Source organism: Sphaeramia orbicularis, chromosome 7 (assembly GCF_902148855.1).
Source record: "Sphaeramia orbicularis chromosome 7, fSphaOr1.1, whole genome shotgun sequence".
Classification (NCBI taxonomy): domain Eukaryota; kingdom Metazoa; phylum Chordata; class Actinopteri; order Kurtiformes; family Apogonidae; genus Sphaeramia; species Sphaeramia orbicularis.
Window position 1 is genome coordinate 38,566,812 of NC_043963.1, and position 15,546 is coordinate 38,582,357.

The 15,546-nt window shown below is 41.2% G+C and overlaps 1 protein-coding gene across 3 annotated transcripts in view; it reads left to right on the plus strand.

Moving 5' to 3' along the window:
- The first annotated feature begins 1,002 nt into the window (after positions 1–1,002).
- flna (filamin A, alpha (actin binding protein 280)) overlaps positions 1,003–15,546 on the plus strand; it is a 43,737-nt gene continuing 29,193 nt past the window's right edge. For 2 of the 3 annotated variants that reach the window (XM_030138063.1, XM_030138062.1), the window contains exons 1-2: positions 1,003–1,260; positions 7,888–8,360. In XM_030138063.1, the coding sequence (XP_029993923.1) occupies positions 7,991–8,360 (370 nt within the window). In that variant the 5' untranslated portion in view covers positions 1,003–1,260; positions 7,888–7,990. Of the gene's footprint in view, positions 1,261–7,887; positions 8,361–15,546 lie in introns of those variants that run through there. The other variant, XM_030138061.1, reaches the window with a different exon arrangement.

The window sequence follows — 15,546 nt, forward strand, 5'->3', positions numbered from 1 at the left end:
AAAAAGCGCTGTCAAGACTGTCATAAAAAAAACAGGTAGGGGCAAAATTCAGATTTGGGCCACTTTTGCCTGCAGTGTGAACGTAGCCTAATTCTGACCCAAAACCAATGCCCCTGGTACAGCCCTGGATCCTCTTGGTTCCCTTATCCCTGATGTCCCAGATGCAGAGGAGGGTGTCATGGGGTTTCCCACTGTTTCAGCTCTAAAATAGACACCGGTGCCTCAGTCTGAATGGAAAAGACAACCAAGCATATAGACTTTTAAGTCTTATTTCTGGAGGATCCTGTTGGGTTCTGTAAATTTAATTTGATTTTGATTTGATTTGATAAAGCACTTTGTGACTCTGTCTGTGAAAAGTGCTCTATAAATAAAATTTACTTACTTACTTACTTACTTACTTACTTACTTACTTACTTACTTACTTACTTATTTTCATCCTGTTTTAAATCCTTCACTGTCACAAAAGTTGGGTTAAAGTATTTTTACCTCTTCTCATGAAACAATAGTGACAATGTAATTTGTTCTTGATAGATGAAGTGTAACTGAGACTCAGTATGTAATCATTGCACCTGGTTAAAGGTGATTATTAGTGTGTATAAATAGGAATAAAAAGATGAATGTGTCTGAAAACAAAACTCTTCGAAATTTATGGGTGACAGTGTGGATATATAAACCCCAAAACTTTGGGAATTACTTTGGAAATTGTCCTTTTTCAGTCTCATTCCTTTCTGAGGTCCAGGTTTGAACCTCCAAATAGAGGAAAAACCCACTACCACATAGAGGAGGACAATGGGACAGACTACTGACCCATGACCCCTCACCACCTCCGCCACAGGAGGATGGGGGGAGACGGGGCCGCTCAGCTCCCGGTGTGACATCATACCTTTAAAATCCCGAAGGCGCGGTCATGACGTCACCCACAGAAAAAGAAAACGGGAGAGCTACACCCCCAGCACCTCTGATACTGTACCCGTTTACCAATTAAGGCTCTCACGTTAGAGAGAGAACCAGAGGAGAGGAGGAGGTAGAAAAGAGCAAAACAGCACAGGGACTACCTCTTTCTTCCTTTACGCCACCAGTGCAACCAGTACACACATTTCCCCCCACCGGGACAGCGCGTGGGGAGGGAGGTCCGGGATCTCGGTGTTGAACACACGCACACCCTCTGTGACCAACTGCAGGCTGCGCGCACTGACCGAACGGACCGGAGAGACACCGGACACGCACCGACCACACACATACACAGGCTACAGCACATATGTAAGTCTCATCTGACCTTACACTCATTGCGTGAGTTTGGGAGTGACAGTGGAATTGAGTTGTGTGTTTGTATGTGATTTTTCTTTAACCGTTACAAATAAGTGACTTTATCTACGAAAAGAGAGAGAGGGGCGCTCCAGTGACCCTCAGTGTGACTTGACCCAGGTTTGTCGCTGTGAATGAAGTCCATGTTGTCTGATGTGTATCGCAATGTTGTGGTTCCGTGGGGTCACTTTGGAGCGGAGTGGGAGAGGAGAGCGATGCTGGAAGCGGGTCCCGAGCTTTTTAGGCGCTGCAGCTGTGGAGCGGTGCGCCACGCCTCGCGCACCGCAAACTTTTATACCGCGTGCCTCTTTACTTTGGTTTGCACAGTGGGCTCGTGATTTTGATGCACATGACTGATCCAAATATCTCGGTGTAAGATGTAAGGCTGGCTGCATTGCATGGCTCTGGAGATCATCCATCCATCTCATGCTATACTTTGTTTATGGGCTATTGCGCACATGCACGCGCATGTCCGGCCACGCACACGCGCAGCAGCGGCGGACTGAAGCATCTCCCCGCTATTACAATTAGGGGCTCCACACCAAATATGGTAATGCACGGACACTGACTGCGCTCGAGCTTTTAACCGGGGGGCTGAGCGGTGACCGCGTGCGCCCTCCGCCGCCTGCAGTGGGTCTCACACCGCGAGAACAGACCCGTCGCGTGCGCATCTCTTTTTGACTCCACGGGACGGAATACATGTCAAAAAATGTTAACTGTGTTCGATTCACTTAGAAGTAGTTTTGAGAGTTAAATGTTTTCATTAAGCCTGCTCTTCATTTGACTGGACCAGTGATTCCATAATGTGGTCCACCTCTGTATCAGGGTGTGTTTCATGTCACAGCAGGGCTCACTCCACGAAGGAAAACTTTCTGATCCACCTTCATCTCTTTCATTTGTCTTTGATGGAGGGGTGCAATGTTCCAATTTTTTTTCTCACACACTGAATGCAACATGCCTACCAGTGAAGTGCCTTTCAGCTTTTTTGGCAGGTGGTTTTATACTGAGGTCATAACATTCCTGTACACCCTTCATCAAACACACTTAAGAGAAAAATATGTGTTTTCAGATTGTAGGCTTTGGATGTTTACTGTGTGTGCTGGCCAAAAGGTTAGAGAAAGATCTGAGGTAACTTACTTCATTTCACCAGAAAATTTACTTCTGTAAAACTAATGTCACTGTGAAAATATTCCTCTTCAGGTACAAGAATGTAAATATGTGTCAGAAAAAATAATTAAGATATGAAAGGCAATAGTAGTCAGTGTGAAATGAAACAGGCCTTGTCAGTGATTTAGTGTTATATACACTGTTGTCCATAAAGTTGGAATAATTTTAATTTCAGACACATTTGTCTTTTTATTCCTATTTATACACATCAGTCATCACCTTTGACTAGGAACAATGATTAGATGAGTCCAGTTGCACTTTATCAAGAATATTTCACATTCTTACAGTAATTTCATGAGAAGTAAAACTAGTTTAATCCAACTTTATGGGCAACAGTGTATATTGTGGATTCATATTACTACTGCATTAATGTGCATGCACCATTTTACTGCTTCAGCACATTTAACTACTACAGTTGAGTATTTTAATCTCCAGTGATGCATCATACTCTGTAAGATCATATGTTTGTAGCATCACTGTCCTGTGAGAACCACATGAATCACTAAAAAGTCCACTTTTCAGCTCTGAAACACATGCCAGTTTTTAGCTTTGTATATGCATTTTCCAGCTGATCCAGGAGGATTTTGAAAGAGTTGATTTTAACTTCACTTAACCATAAATAAACAACTAATCCTTTATTTATTGCATTTAGAATCATTACATTGGCTGCTATTACTAAGATGATTGGTGAAACAAGTAACTGTTTCAGCTCCAGATGAAAAGGAAGACGTCACCCACATAGAAAGTGAGCAGTGGCAACATTCAGACCAGACTTGTCCTTATATGACACATCACAGCCAACTTTCACCCATCACCAACCAAGCGTCAACAAAAGACACACAAACACACACTGTTTCCAGGAAAGGGAAAGCCAAAATTTTGCTGTAATCTGTGCATCTGACTCGCTGCCTCACCACACCACTTTGCAAGTATGTATGGTGAGGTTAACATCGCTATGTGCAGTTTTCATATATGACTTCCTTTGCTATCTTCTGCTCAGCTGTGGCTGTTTGGGTGTGGTGAGTGATGATAAGAAGCTGTTCCCATCACAGACTCTATAATAATATTCATTCATTTACAATACAAATAATTCAATGCCATTGATTTGTGCACAGTTTAATATTTAATATAGAATAGAATAGAATAGAATAGAATAGAATAGAATAGAATAGAATAGAATAGAATAGAATAGAATAGAACAGACACTTAATTGTCATTCTAAAAGATACACAAGCAGTGTAATATACACACTAGGCTACCAGCATTCCTGACATTCATATTTAGATGTTACTGTGCACATTATATGATCATCACAAAGCACTTATTAGAAATATTGAATAGGCATTAATGTTCTTAACTGTGGACACCACCCTATAAAATCTTTTTTTAAATTCTGTTGATCCAGGAAATGGAGCTTTAACTTCTGTCTCACTCATTGTAAGCTTTGGCGTCATGCCGAATGTGGAGGCTGGATGTGAAATAACAGTAGAGGATTTGGGTCTCATAATCACTGTCTAGCCCACCCTCAGACTGGATTAAGTCTTCTCTCAGTTCTCACATAAATTCTTAAAATTACCTCACTGGTTAAACTGAACCTCTTATTTACGTAGACAATTACCAAAACATCTTCAATGGCATGCTGCTGTCTGGTCTAAGATGAGTCCAAGTTATACAAAAGAAAAAGCAAAAGTGTAGACTGATAGAGAACTAAAACCTAAAGGATTTGGAGAAGCAAACAGGTTCAGAGATCAGTGAAGATGATTTAAGTGAAGGGAGCAAATGAGGTAATTCAGAGAAGACCAAGTAGAAAAATATAGTTCCAAGAACAGCCACTAGAGGGAGCTCAAAGACCAGCCAGGGAGAGGAGCTCACTCTTCACATACTGAGAAGTTTTAATGTGGTCAGCTTTGTCCCCGCCCTCTGTTTTGTCTCCTGTTTATTTGTTGAATTCCAGTCAAACAATAGGGATCTGAATATCTCACCAGTTTATCAGCTCTTGAACAACAGCACTTCACAATATAGAGCAGTTGTAAAAAGTGACATCTGTGTCTATGAATAAAGATGGATGATCCTTTACTACTTGACTTAACTTAAGTGTAATGTACCTTTTGCATTTTATTGAATTATCCATTACATAGATTTCAGTGTTTCTTTCCTGGACTGCCACAGGTTGCATATTTTAGGGGAAAGCCTGTAAATTGTTTTGACATATTTCTGAAGCAAATTATGTACCTACTGGGACCAGAGTTGAAATGCCTAATACTAATACCATTGTTCTATTGTTTTAAATGGCCCCATGAATGTAATAGCACAATGCCAGGTTGTCTGTGTGTGTGTGTGTGTGTGTGTGTGTGTGTGTGTGTGTGTGTGTGTGTGTGTGTGTGTGTGTGTGTGTGTGTGTGTGTGTGTGTGTGTGTGTGTGGTGTGCGTGTTACATTCATGGGGTTCTTTTATTGGGGTGTTATTAAGGCAGGGGCTCCAGGGTTGTTATGGGGTGAGGAGCATTCTTCAGATTCTCCCTTGACCAGACAAACACACACAGACACACACACACACACAGACACACACACACACACACACACACACACACAAAGGCAAAGCATTCTTGATGGCTGCTGGCCACACTGTGGCTCCTGGCATTGAGCTCCTTATTTAGTCAAAAGAGCTGCAGAGTCACATCTCTCTCTGTCCTTGGAGCCACCACTGATCTGTAAGTTACAGAGAGGTTACCGAAAAGTAAAATGAATGAAATCAAATGAGCAAGCCATGTTTGTTGTAATCTGTTTCTAATACATGTAGGGAGAGATATCTTTGTCAGCATAAATTCTGAAATACACAAGGCTTTAAGAGAAATAAGCCAAAAAATACCAGTTGTGTTTCATTTTGGACAACTGTTTGCTGCTGACTACCTCATCGCTGCTATAAAACACTCAATCTGTCATAATTATATGTCATTAGTTGTTGGTTGTATTGTACATAATAAGTGTGTGATGTCATCAGGTTGTTTAAAGTGACAGAGGAGGCAGGTAAAGCCGGTGTGTCTAGACACGTACAACGTCTGGCTGACTCTGTGACCTCTTTGAAATCGTGATGACACTCACTACATACACACAGATGAATACAGTGATTTAGGCTTCTGGATGCACAAATAAGCACACTGTGCATGTGCGCAGATGTGGATGTGAACATTGCCATGCGCAGGCCAATAAACACAAACAAACAGAGGTCTTTGACCTTATGAGGACACTGTGACGCTCATATCCCAAATGGATGTCTCAAATATTTATTCCTGTGCAGCATGGGACCTGTGAACTCTGCTGAGAGCTTTAGATGAGCTCATATCACTCACTGAGGGCCTCTGAACACGTGCCCTTCAGCTCTGTACATCTGGTGTAATCTAGCTTTGTCTTTCAGGCTGAGAAAATTATTGTCATTTTTCCAAAAGCCACAGCATCACTATGACTCAAGGGAGAGGAAGGTGAGGGCTGCTGCCAAATAATTAGGGATAAATCAGAGGGTGAGAATAACATAATATCCTCCTACAAAGGATGGGCTGGAGAAAGACACAGACAGTCAAATTAGCCTGTGTCTTTTACTGTGCTGCCTTTAAAAGTATGACCTTGTTTACAGTCTTTACTGTAGCCTCCTTATCTACTTGGCAAACATAAAAAATCCTAAAACACACTTTGTAGAGGACTGCTGTGAGCAACAGGATTCACACTTAAAGTGGCATGTCCACTTCAAATGACTCTGTAGTTGGAATTGTAAGATCAGACCGCAGTATCAAACTTCAGACCTGAATGTTTTCCTATTTTTTGGCAAAATATGATGATTATGCTGACTGTACTTTACCCCAGTTGTTTAAATAAACATATGACTAGTATCTTTTCAGTCTAAATTCAGAGACAGGCTCATAAAGAAATAATTTATGCAGGATTAAAAGAACCTGAAGGACCACAACGGTCGCAGTGGATCTGACTGTCGAACAAACCAATGGTATGAATATCACAGAAGTATTCACTGTTTAGTTGGTTCCATGCTGTAACAGTAGTCAGCAGCATCAGCTGTTTAGTCAGAAGTGAAGTCCGGTTAACCTAATACTAACTGGTCAACAGTCAGACACTAAACTTAAATCACAGAACTGGAAGTATTTGTGTTGTCGCCGTGAGCTGAACACAGATTTATTCTGTATGTTTTGTGATTTTCACCTGAAATGGACTGGACGGACTCACCTCTTTTTCCAAACCTGTGGCTCGTTTGTGTCATGGTCCATCATCTCCTGCTGTTTAAAATGGCCCAGGTCATACATGTCACATGTCACATCACACTGGTAGGACTCTGTCATCATGTGTTCTGTTATTCATTTTTGCATTTTTATTATTTTCCACTTTTCCAGTAGGAAAGTGAAAAAGGGACCGGGACCATGGAGTTCCAGACCGGCTGTCTTGGACCACCTGGTTCAGACACTGGTCCAGAAACCTGAACCTTTCACACATGTTTATTTCCCTTTTAATCTCAAGGCACCTTGTTTTGTTTTTTTTGCACCTTTTGTTTTGTTTCAATTTTTAAAAATAAAAAAAAATTCTAACCTAATATTGTCTGTTCATTTACAAGGCATCAAAATATCAGCAGAGTGTAAGTACTTTTATAAGTAATATGCAGTCGAATTAAATGCAGGCATTTGAGTAAATCTGTCTGAATTTAGTGTTGAACCTGGACTATATCTGTAAAACAATAGAAATGAAACAGAACCATCTATCACACTTAAAGTTAGATGTGATTGAGTTTAAGGAATGAGAAGTTGAAAATACATGCTCTAACATTTTTAAATACAAATTAAGGATGTGTAATGATGGTTAACTTCATTTCAAATGTATTCCAGATGGATTAAGTGATTCAACAACCAGTAAAACATTAAACCCAATCTGTCCACTTGAGTACTGTTTCATTTTATTGTGCTAGAGGTTAGTTTGTGAATGGACATGAACTGGACTACAGTTTCTGTTACTGCTCCCTCATACATCATCAACCTGATTTAAATAAATTACCCTGAACTTTGGGGTGCGGTGGAAACTCAATTACCAGGAACTCTTTTACCCCGAATAAGTTCCTGGTAAATACGTTCCTGGTAAATAAGTTCCTGGGCTTTTGGTGGAAAAGGGCCTATAGTCTGTTAATTCTGGAGGAGCTTTAACTTAGACCTCCAGGACAATAAAAACTATGTTATTGTCACACTGGGCTTGACTGTGGGAGCAGATCAGCGGTGCCATGCTTCTTTGATCCAAAGTGACTCCTTTTCCTACTTTCCAAAGCCATAACCGCCTCTACTTGGTTTGCGAAATCACTATCTCCAGGCTATAAGTCACCCTCTCATGTTCACTGCTTTCTTTTCTTTTTCTTTTCTCCGAAACACAGACAAACTAGCAAGAGAGAGGGAGGGAGCGGCCACGCAAAGTTGAGCAGACTCCACCCAGAAAAAAAAAAGCCAGCGAACCGAGAGACAGCCGAGACCATAAAAATGAGTGGTTCCCACCCCCGGCTCCACCAGAGCGCCGCGCCCGCTCCTAACGCTATCTCCACGGACAAGGACGCAGAAATGCCCGCCACGGAGAAAGACCTGGCCGAGGATGCCCCGTGGAAGAAGATCCAGCAGAACACCTTCACCCGTTGGTGTAACGAGCACCTGAAATGCGTCAACAAGCGGATCGGCAACTTGCAGACGGACCTGAGCGATGGGTTGCGGCTCATCGGGCTCCTGGAGGTCCTGTCCCAGAAGAAGATGTTCAGAAAGTACAACCAGAGGCCCACTTTCCGCCAGATGCAGCTGGAGAACGTGTCGGTGGCTCTTGAGTTCCTGGACAAGGAGAACATCAAGCTGGTGTCCATAGGTGGGTCAGTGAAGTGTGTGGACGCCGCTGAGACATGCGGACTGTAATGAATGAGCGTCTGTCCGTGAACGCATCTCAACCTTCTTTACCAGTCTATTCTATTCTAATGTTACGTGTTTGTACTTGTTTAAAGTGAAGCCAACACATGTTAAATGGGCCACACTGTCATAATTAAAGAACAGAGCATGTGAACGTGGCTCTAAGTGGCAGAATAAAGTTGAGTAAGTTTTGCACAGTAGAAAATGTCACTATGTTCAGGGCAATAAGGCAGAGCTTAAGTGTGTATGTGTGTGAGTGTGTGTGGTACAGTTTTCAGTGGGTCTACAGAGGAGTTCCCAGTGTTGGTCACATTACTGAATGTGTTCTCACTGAGAAAGCAGGCGTTTCCCCTGTGTTCAGGGTGCACAGCTTTTGTCTCCAGCTCTCTAGATCTGGGTTGATCTGTAAGGGGGGCCTGTCTGTCTGTATATAAGGGGGGGAGGACTAGGATTTCTGTGTTCCCTGCTGCCTGAACCAGGTTGAGCCAGTCCGGTCCCAGCCAAATGTTGTGGGCCAGGATGTAATTCAGGCCTAGAAGGGCTGATTCTGCACACTCACACACTGAGACACAGGGCTATTGTCTGTGTTCATGTCGTGCAGTGGGCTGGGGCTGGGTCTCCACAGCGTTAGACAGTATTTGGCTCATGCTGGGTGACATAAAACTGGGTTTAACGGGCTTTGCCTACATGCAGCTGCTTGCCTGCTAACAACAGTTGTGATTTAACTTGATGACATTGCAAGTGAATTAAAGTGAAGAATTTGTCCACTCAGTAGTTGAGTTTGAATAAGGATGACTAATTGGATCACAGACCTCACCCCTCTCTTACCTGGAATATATATAGACCAACAAATTTTGCATCTCAGACACAAAGCTTAAACCAACAGAGTCTGCGGTCAGAACAAAAGGAAGAGGTTTTTGACTATCAGTGAATCAGCCATCAGTGAGTCTGTGACATCCTTTGGGGAATGTCTGTGTCACTGTTTCCTTCATGGTTTCCACACATACATACTACTGCTTCCTGCTGCAGCTAACATGAGAGGTGACAATATAAAACAGCCTCAAAACAAATCAGAAGCATCCCAGACTACATCCAATATGACAAAACGGGTTGGAGCAAGCTCATCAAAGCTTTATTTTGTTCATCTGTCTCAAATTTTAAAGAAAAAAAGAAAAAAGAACTAAACAAAACAATAAAATCAAGAAGTCAATTACATATGCACCCATCAATGGTCATTAATCACAGAGGAAGTAACGAAATACAATAAATTTAACATAAATGTACATATGAATCAACTCATAAACACAGTTTGAGAAGGGACAGAAAGAAGCAAAGGCTTATCTAGTCCTGCCCCTTCCTTACTTTCAGTGTCAAATTCATAACCAAATCAGTTTCCTTCATTGGCTATCGATCACATTAGCTGTGGTTTGCATCTTAAGATTTTAACAATATAGATGAACTGTATCTTAAGAGTGTGATTGTTACATGCATCATGCCATCTGTCTGTCTTTGCATCTGCCTCTGATGTGTTTAGATTATTTTTAGGATGTTGGTTTTCAGGAGCTTACACATTCCAAGAGAGACACTCATTTTCCTGTTGTTTTGTGCTCACAGTTCGAGCTGATTGTGTGTTTAATTAAACGGCTGGTATTCAGGCCGCGGTACCAGGCACCAATGACCCATCCTGTCTGTCTGTGTCTCCAGCTGACTCACCCTCACCCTAGCTGCTGCCTTTGAGTCATTTAATCTGAAGATGAGGAGTCCGCTCTCTTCTTTTACTTCCTCCTTTCATTGCAGAAAATGGACACACCCAGGCAGCAACCCTCACCACAAATTACCAAACTGCCATCTCTGCTCAGCATGATGCATATGGTCTCTCCCTCTTTCTTTGGACTTCAAGCACTTATTGCTTTTCTCTGTGTTTCTTTTAGCACTTTGCTTTTAAATCTTTGTGACTTTTCATGACCTTTGATTTTTAAGTCCACACCTCTTTCATTACTCACTTAACTTCTCTTTTACTTGCTAAAACTGGACACACATTGATACGCAACAATGCCCAACATGATACTGTCATAATGAGTTTCTCAAGAAATGCTGATGATTTACTCCACCCTAAAAGCAATCAGGGCTACAGTAGCTGTGAAGCTGGACTACGACGTTAGTGTATGTTCTGTATCCTGCTTTGATCATATTATGGTGGGTCTTATGTAGATTTTTAAATAGGCAGTGAATCCATTATATCCAGGCACAGTTGCGCTCTCCTTATTTTCCCAGCACACACTGTAGTTTGGTGCTGGCTGTAATGTCATTTGAAGCCAACAGGTAATCTCTTTCTGCAATTTTGACACAAAACCAAAACCCACATGATCTGGAACAACCAGCCAAACACATGATTGGTGATAAATGAGAACTCACATGTATTCAGGCAGGAATGCAGATGACAAGTAGCAAGGCTGCCATCTAGCAGGCAGGATGTTGAATGAGCTGACAGGATCTTTGTTACGCCTCAGACTGGCTTTGTTTGTGTTTAGTTTACTCTGATTACAGTTCTGGTGCAAGCCACGTTGAACATTAAAGTTAGTGTTCAATAGAAAACTGTTAATAGTGATTTCAGTTATTTTCCTTAAGGTCTGTGTGATGCATTTGACATGTTTGCTTGTTTTTAATAACTCTCTGGCGTTCTTTGAGGGTGTTCCTGTTGTGCTCAGTCTTTCCTGCATCTATATTCCACTGAGTTCATCATAGCCACGTTTCAACAAGCTCAATCATTTCTCTTGGCTTCATCCTCTATGGTGATAATTCTTTGTATGAGGAAGCTTGAACACATTAGCCAATGAGCAGAGTAAAAGTACACAGCTGTTTTGTCCTGTTTGTGCTGATGTTAGCATATCCTTACTCCCCACCTATCAGCAGCTCAGCACAAACACTTTATGCATACTTGACTAAACCTGTGGAGTTTGTCAGAACATTAAGATTGCAACAATTGTGCCAGACTCATCCAGTCATCCACACTGGCAGGATGTGAAAAAAAAAACACAGCTATGGCGTAACATTGTACCTGGCTGTTCCCCTGCTTCTGCCTGGGAGCAGAGCATGCAGGTTGAGACAGAGGCCTCTGTGGCAACAGTAAATCTGTTGTTACATAATGATCAAATGCATTATGCACTATTATGAATAAAGGAAAGGAAACTAGGAGATAAGTGTACTTCTGGTTGATGATGTGTAATAATATAGAATTATTTTATTAGTAGGGCTGGTAAACCTTCAGTGTATCATAAACAGGCATGTTCAGACTCTGCAAAACATTTAATAGAAAAAGTGTGACTAAAATCAAATGGGTGGGTCATCTGTTAATGAACACTTCCTATATTTCTTGCTTCTCGGTTCAAAGAATATAGCAGGCAGCTGGGCAGTTTGTTGCAAATGAAATAAGGTGTGTGAGGTCAGATGGCAACGTCTGCGTGGGAGGAAATGACACTGATTCGCCATGAATTTGTCTACTTACATTGACCTACCTTGGTGTGTTAGATGTGAATATCTAGACAGATTAAGTACAAGATACCTAACATGACAAGGGTGTGTACCTTCTCTAGAGGTCATCTGCTACGTGTGGACAGGATGTTCAGTTGTACCTTTGTTTGTTGTAAAATAAACCCCTTTTAAATAGACCCACAAAGTCATAGCAGTACAACAGGATGAGGTGGGTGTCATACCAGGTGTGGCTAAAATACCAACATGCTTAAAAGGTATGATTATGTAGAAAGGCCAGTGTAGCAGCGGTTTCTGGTCATCAGTGACTCATTGTTGGTTTAGTCATTACTCTGAGGGCTGTGTGACAGTTCAATATTTGCATTGACTGGCTTATCAGAATCCATAAGTGGTGTTCTTAACAAGTCAGCATAGGATTCGAGATGAGTCTTCTGTCATACTTTACCATGATGTAGTGAATGTCAACTAATGGTGGGAATCAGAGTAATACTTGATAGTATCACAATTCATCGTCTTTGACAATGATGGGATGTTGCGTTATTTGATCATTTGCAAGACAATCATCAAACAGTATACTACAATGTCTGTGTAACTGTAAATGGAGAAAAAAACACTTAAAGTGCCAAAAAGCACAAGTTGCCTATTTATTCACAACATTACCATGTGTTTTTCTCATAATTTGACAACTGAAATGAGACAATGCACCAAAAAAAATGCAGAGTACCAGCTTAGTTCCCTTGCTTAAAACACACACTGACTGCAACTTTCATGTCTGCGCCATCAATCCAAGACTCACTATGGTGAGTCAAACTGGCAGAGAGTACCATCTTTTAATTTAATACTTAGTTCCAGTATGATATAATGAAATAAAACTCAATAGAGAAGCAGTTTATGGATGATAAGATGAGATAATATCCACCACAGTAAATAAGTCTACTTAGTAACTCACATTAGCACTGAGCAATTGCATTTGCTTCGTCATTGTGGTTTGAACATGACCGCATTGCAAAATACTGGCACAAATGCTATGAATAAGGAAAATCATTTTATTTACATACAGCACTTAAACATGTAACCAATCAGATGGGCATGCATTAATAAAATCTATCCAGTCAGCTACCTGTGAAATACTGGTACATTAATTGACATCAAGCAAGTTTAGTTTAGTTTATTAAGTGCCTCTTCAACACAGTTTTGAACGTTATCACACATGCATCATTGCATCATTCTAAAAACCTACCTCAACCATAATCTTATATTATAATAATAATAATAATAATAATAATAATAATAATAATAATAATAATAAAGTAAGAGTGAGCAGACTGTAGTAATATAGAGAGGACTCCTGGTTGGAGAGTGAGATAACAGTGTTTAGCCTCTTAGTTATGTTTAAATGGATCACTTCCTGTCAGCTCATTATCGTTAGTCTAACTTCCTGTCTGTACAGGCGATTTGGGACTGGTCAAGTGGATACTGAGGATTAGCAGAGTGTGGACTCCCATTCAGTACAGTGGTATTCAGGCTATTGCATTACATCACAGAGTTGGAAACATTCCCCAACACCCCATGCCTCATGTTCAGACTGAACAAGCAGACATAAAGCATCAGTTTTCTATAATGTGCTGTGCATCTCCAGGGTTTCAGTGAATTTTTTTTTTGCCTCTGCAGGGGGAAAAAAAAAATGTCTCGACTATATTCTGTAATGTAATATCGCAATTTACGAAAAACTTTTATATCGACAGATCAAACGACTGCACTCGATGATGATAGTTGTTTTTGTAATATGGTTTTAGGCAGGATAATTATGTTACAAGATTTTACCTACAAACAGACAGAGCTTGGGTTGTTGTGCCAGAAACTCATCTGGAGGGGGATCTACTTTTCCAGACCTGAATCATTTTTGCCAGGCCAAGAACTATCAATTACTTGGAAACCCAAACTCCGCTCTTATGGTCGATCGTACTCTTCAAACGCTTCCAGGAAACAAACAGTTGATTAAAGCCGCAGGGTATTTATTAAACCTCCTCATTCATCATGTTCTGCGGTGCCCATGTCCTCCTCTCACCTCCCCGGTTTGTCCCTCGCTGCCCCCTGTTCAAACCCCTCATGTTTTCCCCTCCTTTGTTTCTTCCTTCACTCGCTCCCCTCAAACCTCATTTTTCTTTCAACCTATTCTGTCTCTGCATTCAAATGATCATATCTCAGCCCATCCTCAGCGGGAGATGTTGTCAGTGTGGGCTTTAAAAATGTCCCACACAGCACTTTTCCCTTCTTTTCTTCCCCCTCTTTTCTTTCTTGGCCCTCCACCCCTGTGCCTCCCTTCCATTCCCTTCCCCTGTCCTGTCCTCCCTCCTCCCTCTGTCTGTAACCAGAGCCCAGGGAATGGGAGGGCTGCCAAGATCCAGTTTGCTTCTGCCCTTTTAAGGCTAAAAATCCAGGAGGAACTTTCTTCCAGCGGAGGGAGTGAAGAGATGGAGAGCGGAGGGAGGGAGTCAGGATGACTGGAAGAAGTAGAAAGGAAGAGGAGGAAGTGTAGTAGCTCTGGACTGGCTTGTTGCTTGAAGTAAAAGGAGGGAGAGAAGGTGGGAGGGGAGGAAAAGCTCCAGGTCAAACATTTTCAGCTTTTGGATGTTGAAGCTACAAGCAGACTCCACGTTCAGTCATAAAACCAGATGTTAATGACAGACTATTTTTGGGTTATGTCCTGCAGTTCTTTTTACTGGATTTATTCTGTGTTGTACTACATAACACACATGCAGCTCCTTTAAAGAACACTGCATTAATACGTGTCCGATAAGGCCTGAGTGGAATGTGTGACATTTCCTCAGACTGTTCTGTCTGACTGGGTTTTGGTCACTGCAGACCCTCCCCCTTTTCCAGGCATGACTCCTGTGTGTGTGTGTGTGTGTGTGTGTGTGTTTGTACATTTGGACATCATTGTACTGTACCTGAAAGTTGGTAAAGCCCATTAGACATGAATATCCTCATTCGATAGTTACGTTACCAATATAAGCCCAGTATTACCAGCTGGATATTTGTTGTGTTTTCTACAGATTTTTTATCTCCAAATTATTTTCTTCTAAGAAAAAATGCTTGAAAGATTAATATTGATATCAAGGTTAAGTTTGAAGGTGATGAGGGTGTGCAAAATTTTAAGCATGTCAGTAGCAAGTGCAAGTGGGGATTAGTTGCAGAATTTGTTATTTTTTTTATATTATGTAATGGTGCTTACAGTTAAGAGGATGGATCTAGAGTGGCATTTTACAAACTGCATTTTATTCCTGGGCAACTATTTTTACTAATCATATAGCAATTAAAAGTACAGTACTTGTTTTTTGGCATCACTGGGCAAAAACCCCATAGTTACATTTCAAGTGGTCTGAGAGGTAACAAGACTTCAGCCCCCTTCTCTGGACTCTGGATTCCAGGCTGTGATAAATCTTCACACAATAGGAACTGTAGGTGTGTTTTTTTGACAGGTTGGGATGTGTTGAACAGTTCCAACTTATCTATCTTTATATTGATTGATTTTTTTATTTTAGTTGCAGAAAGAGGGTGGATTGTTTTCACATTCTGGGTTTTTCCTCTTTCATTTTGGTGAATTAAGTTCTTTCATAATAAAAGTTGGGTGGACTTTATTTAGTCCACAAATTTAG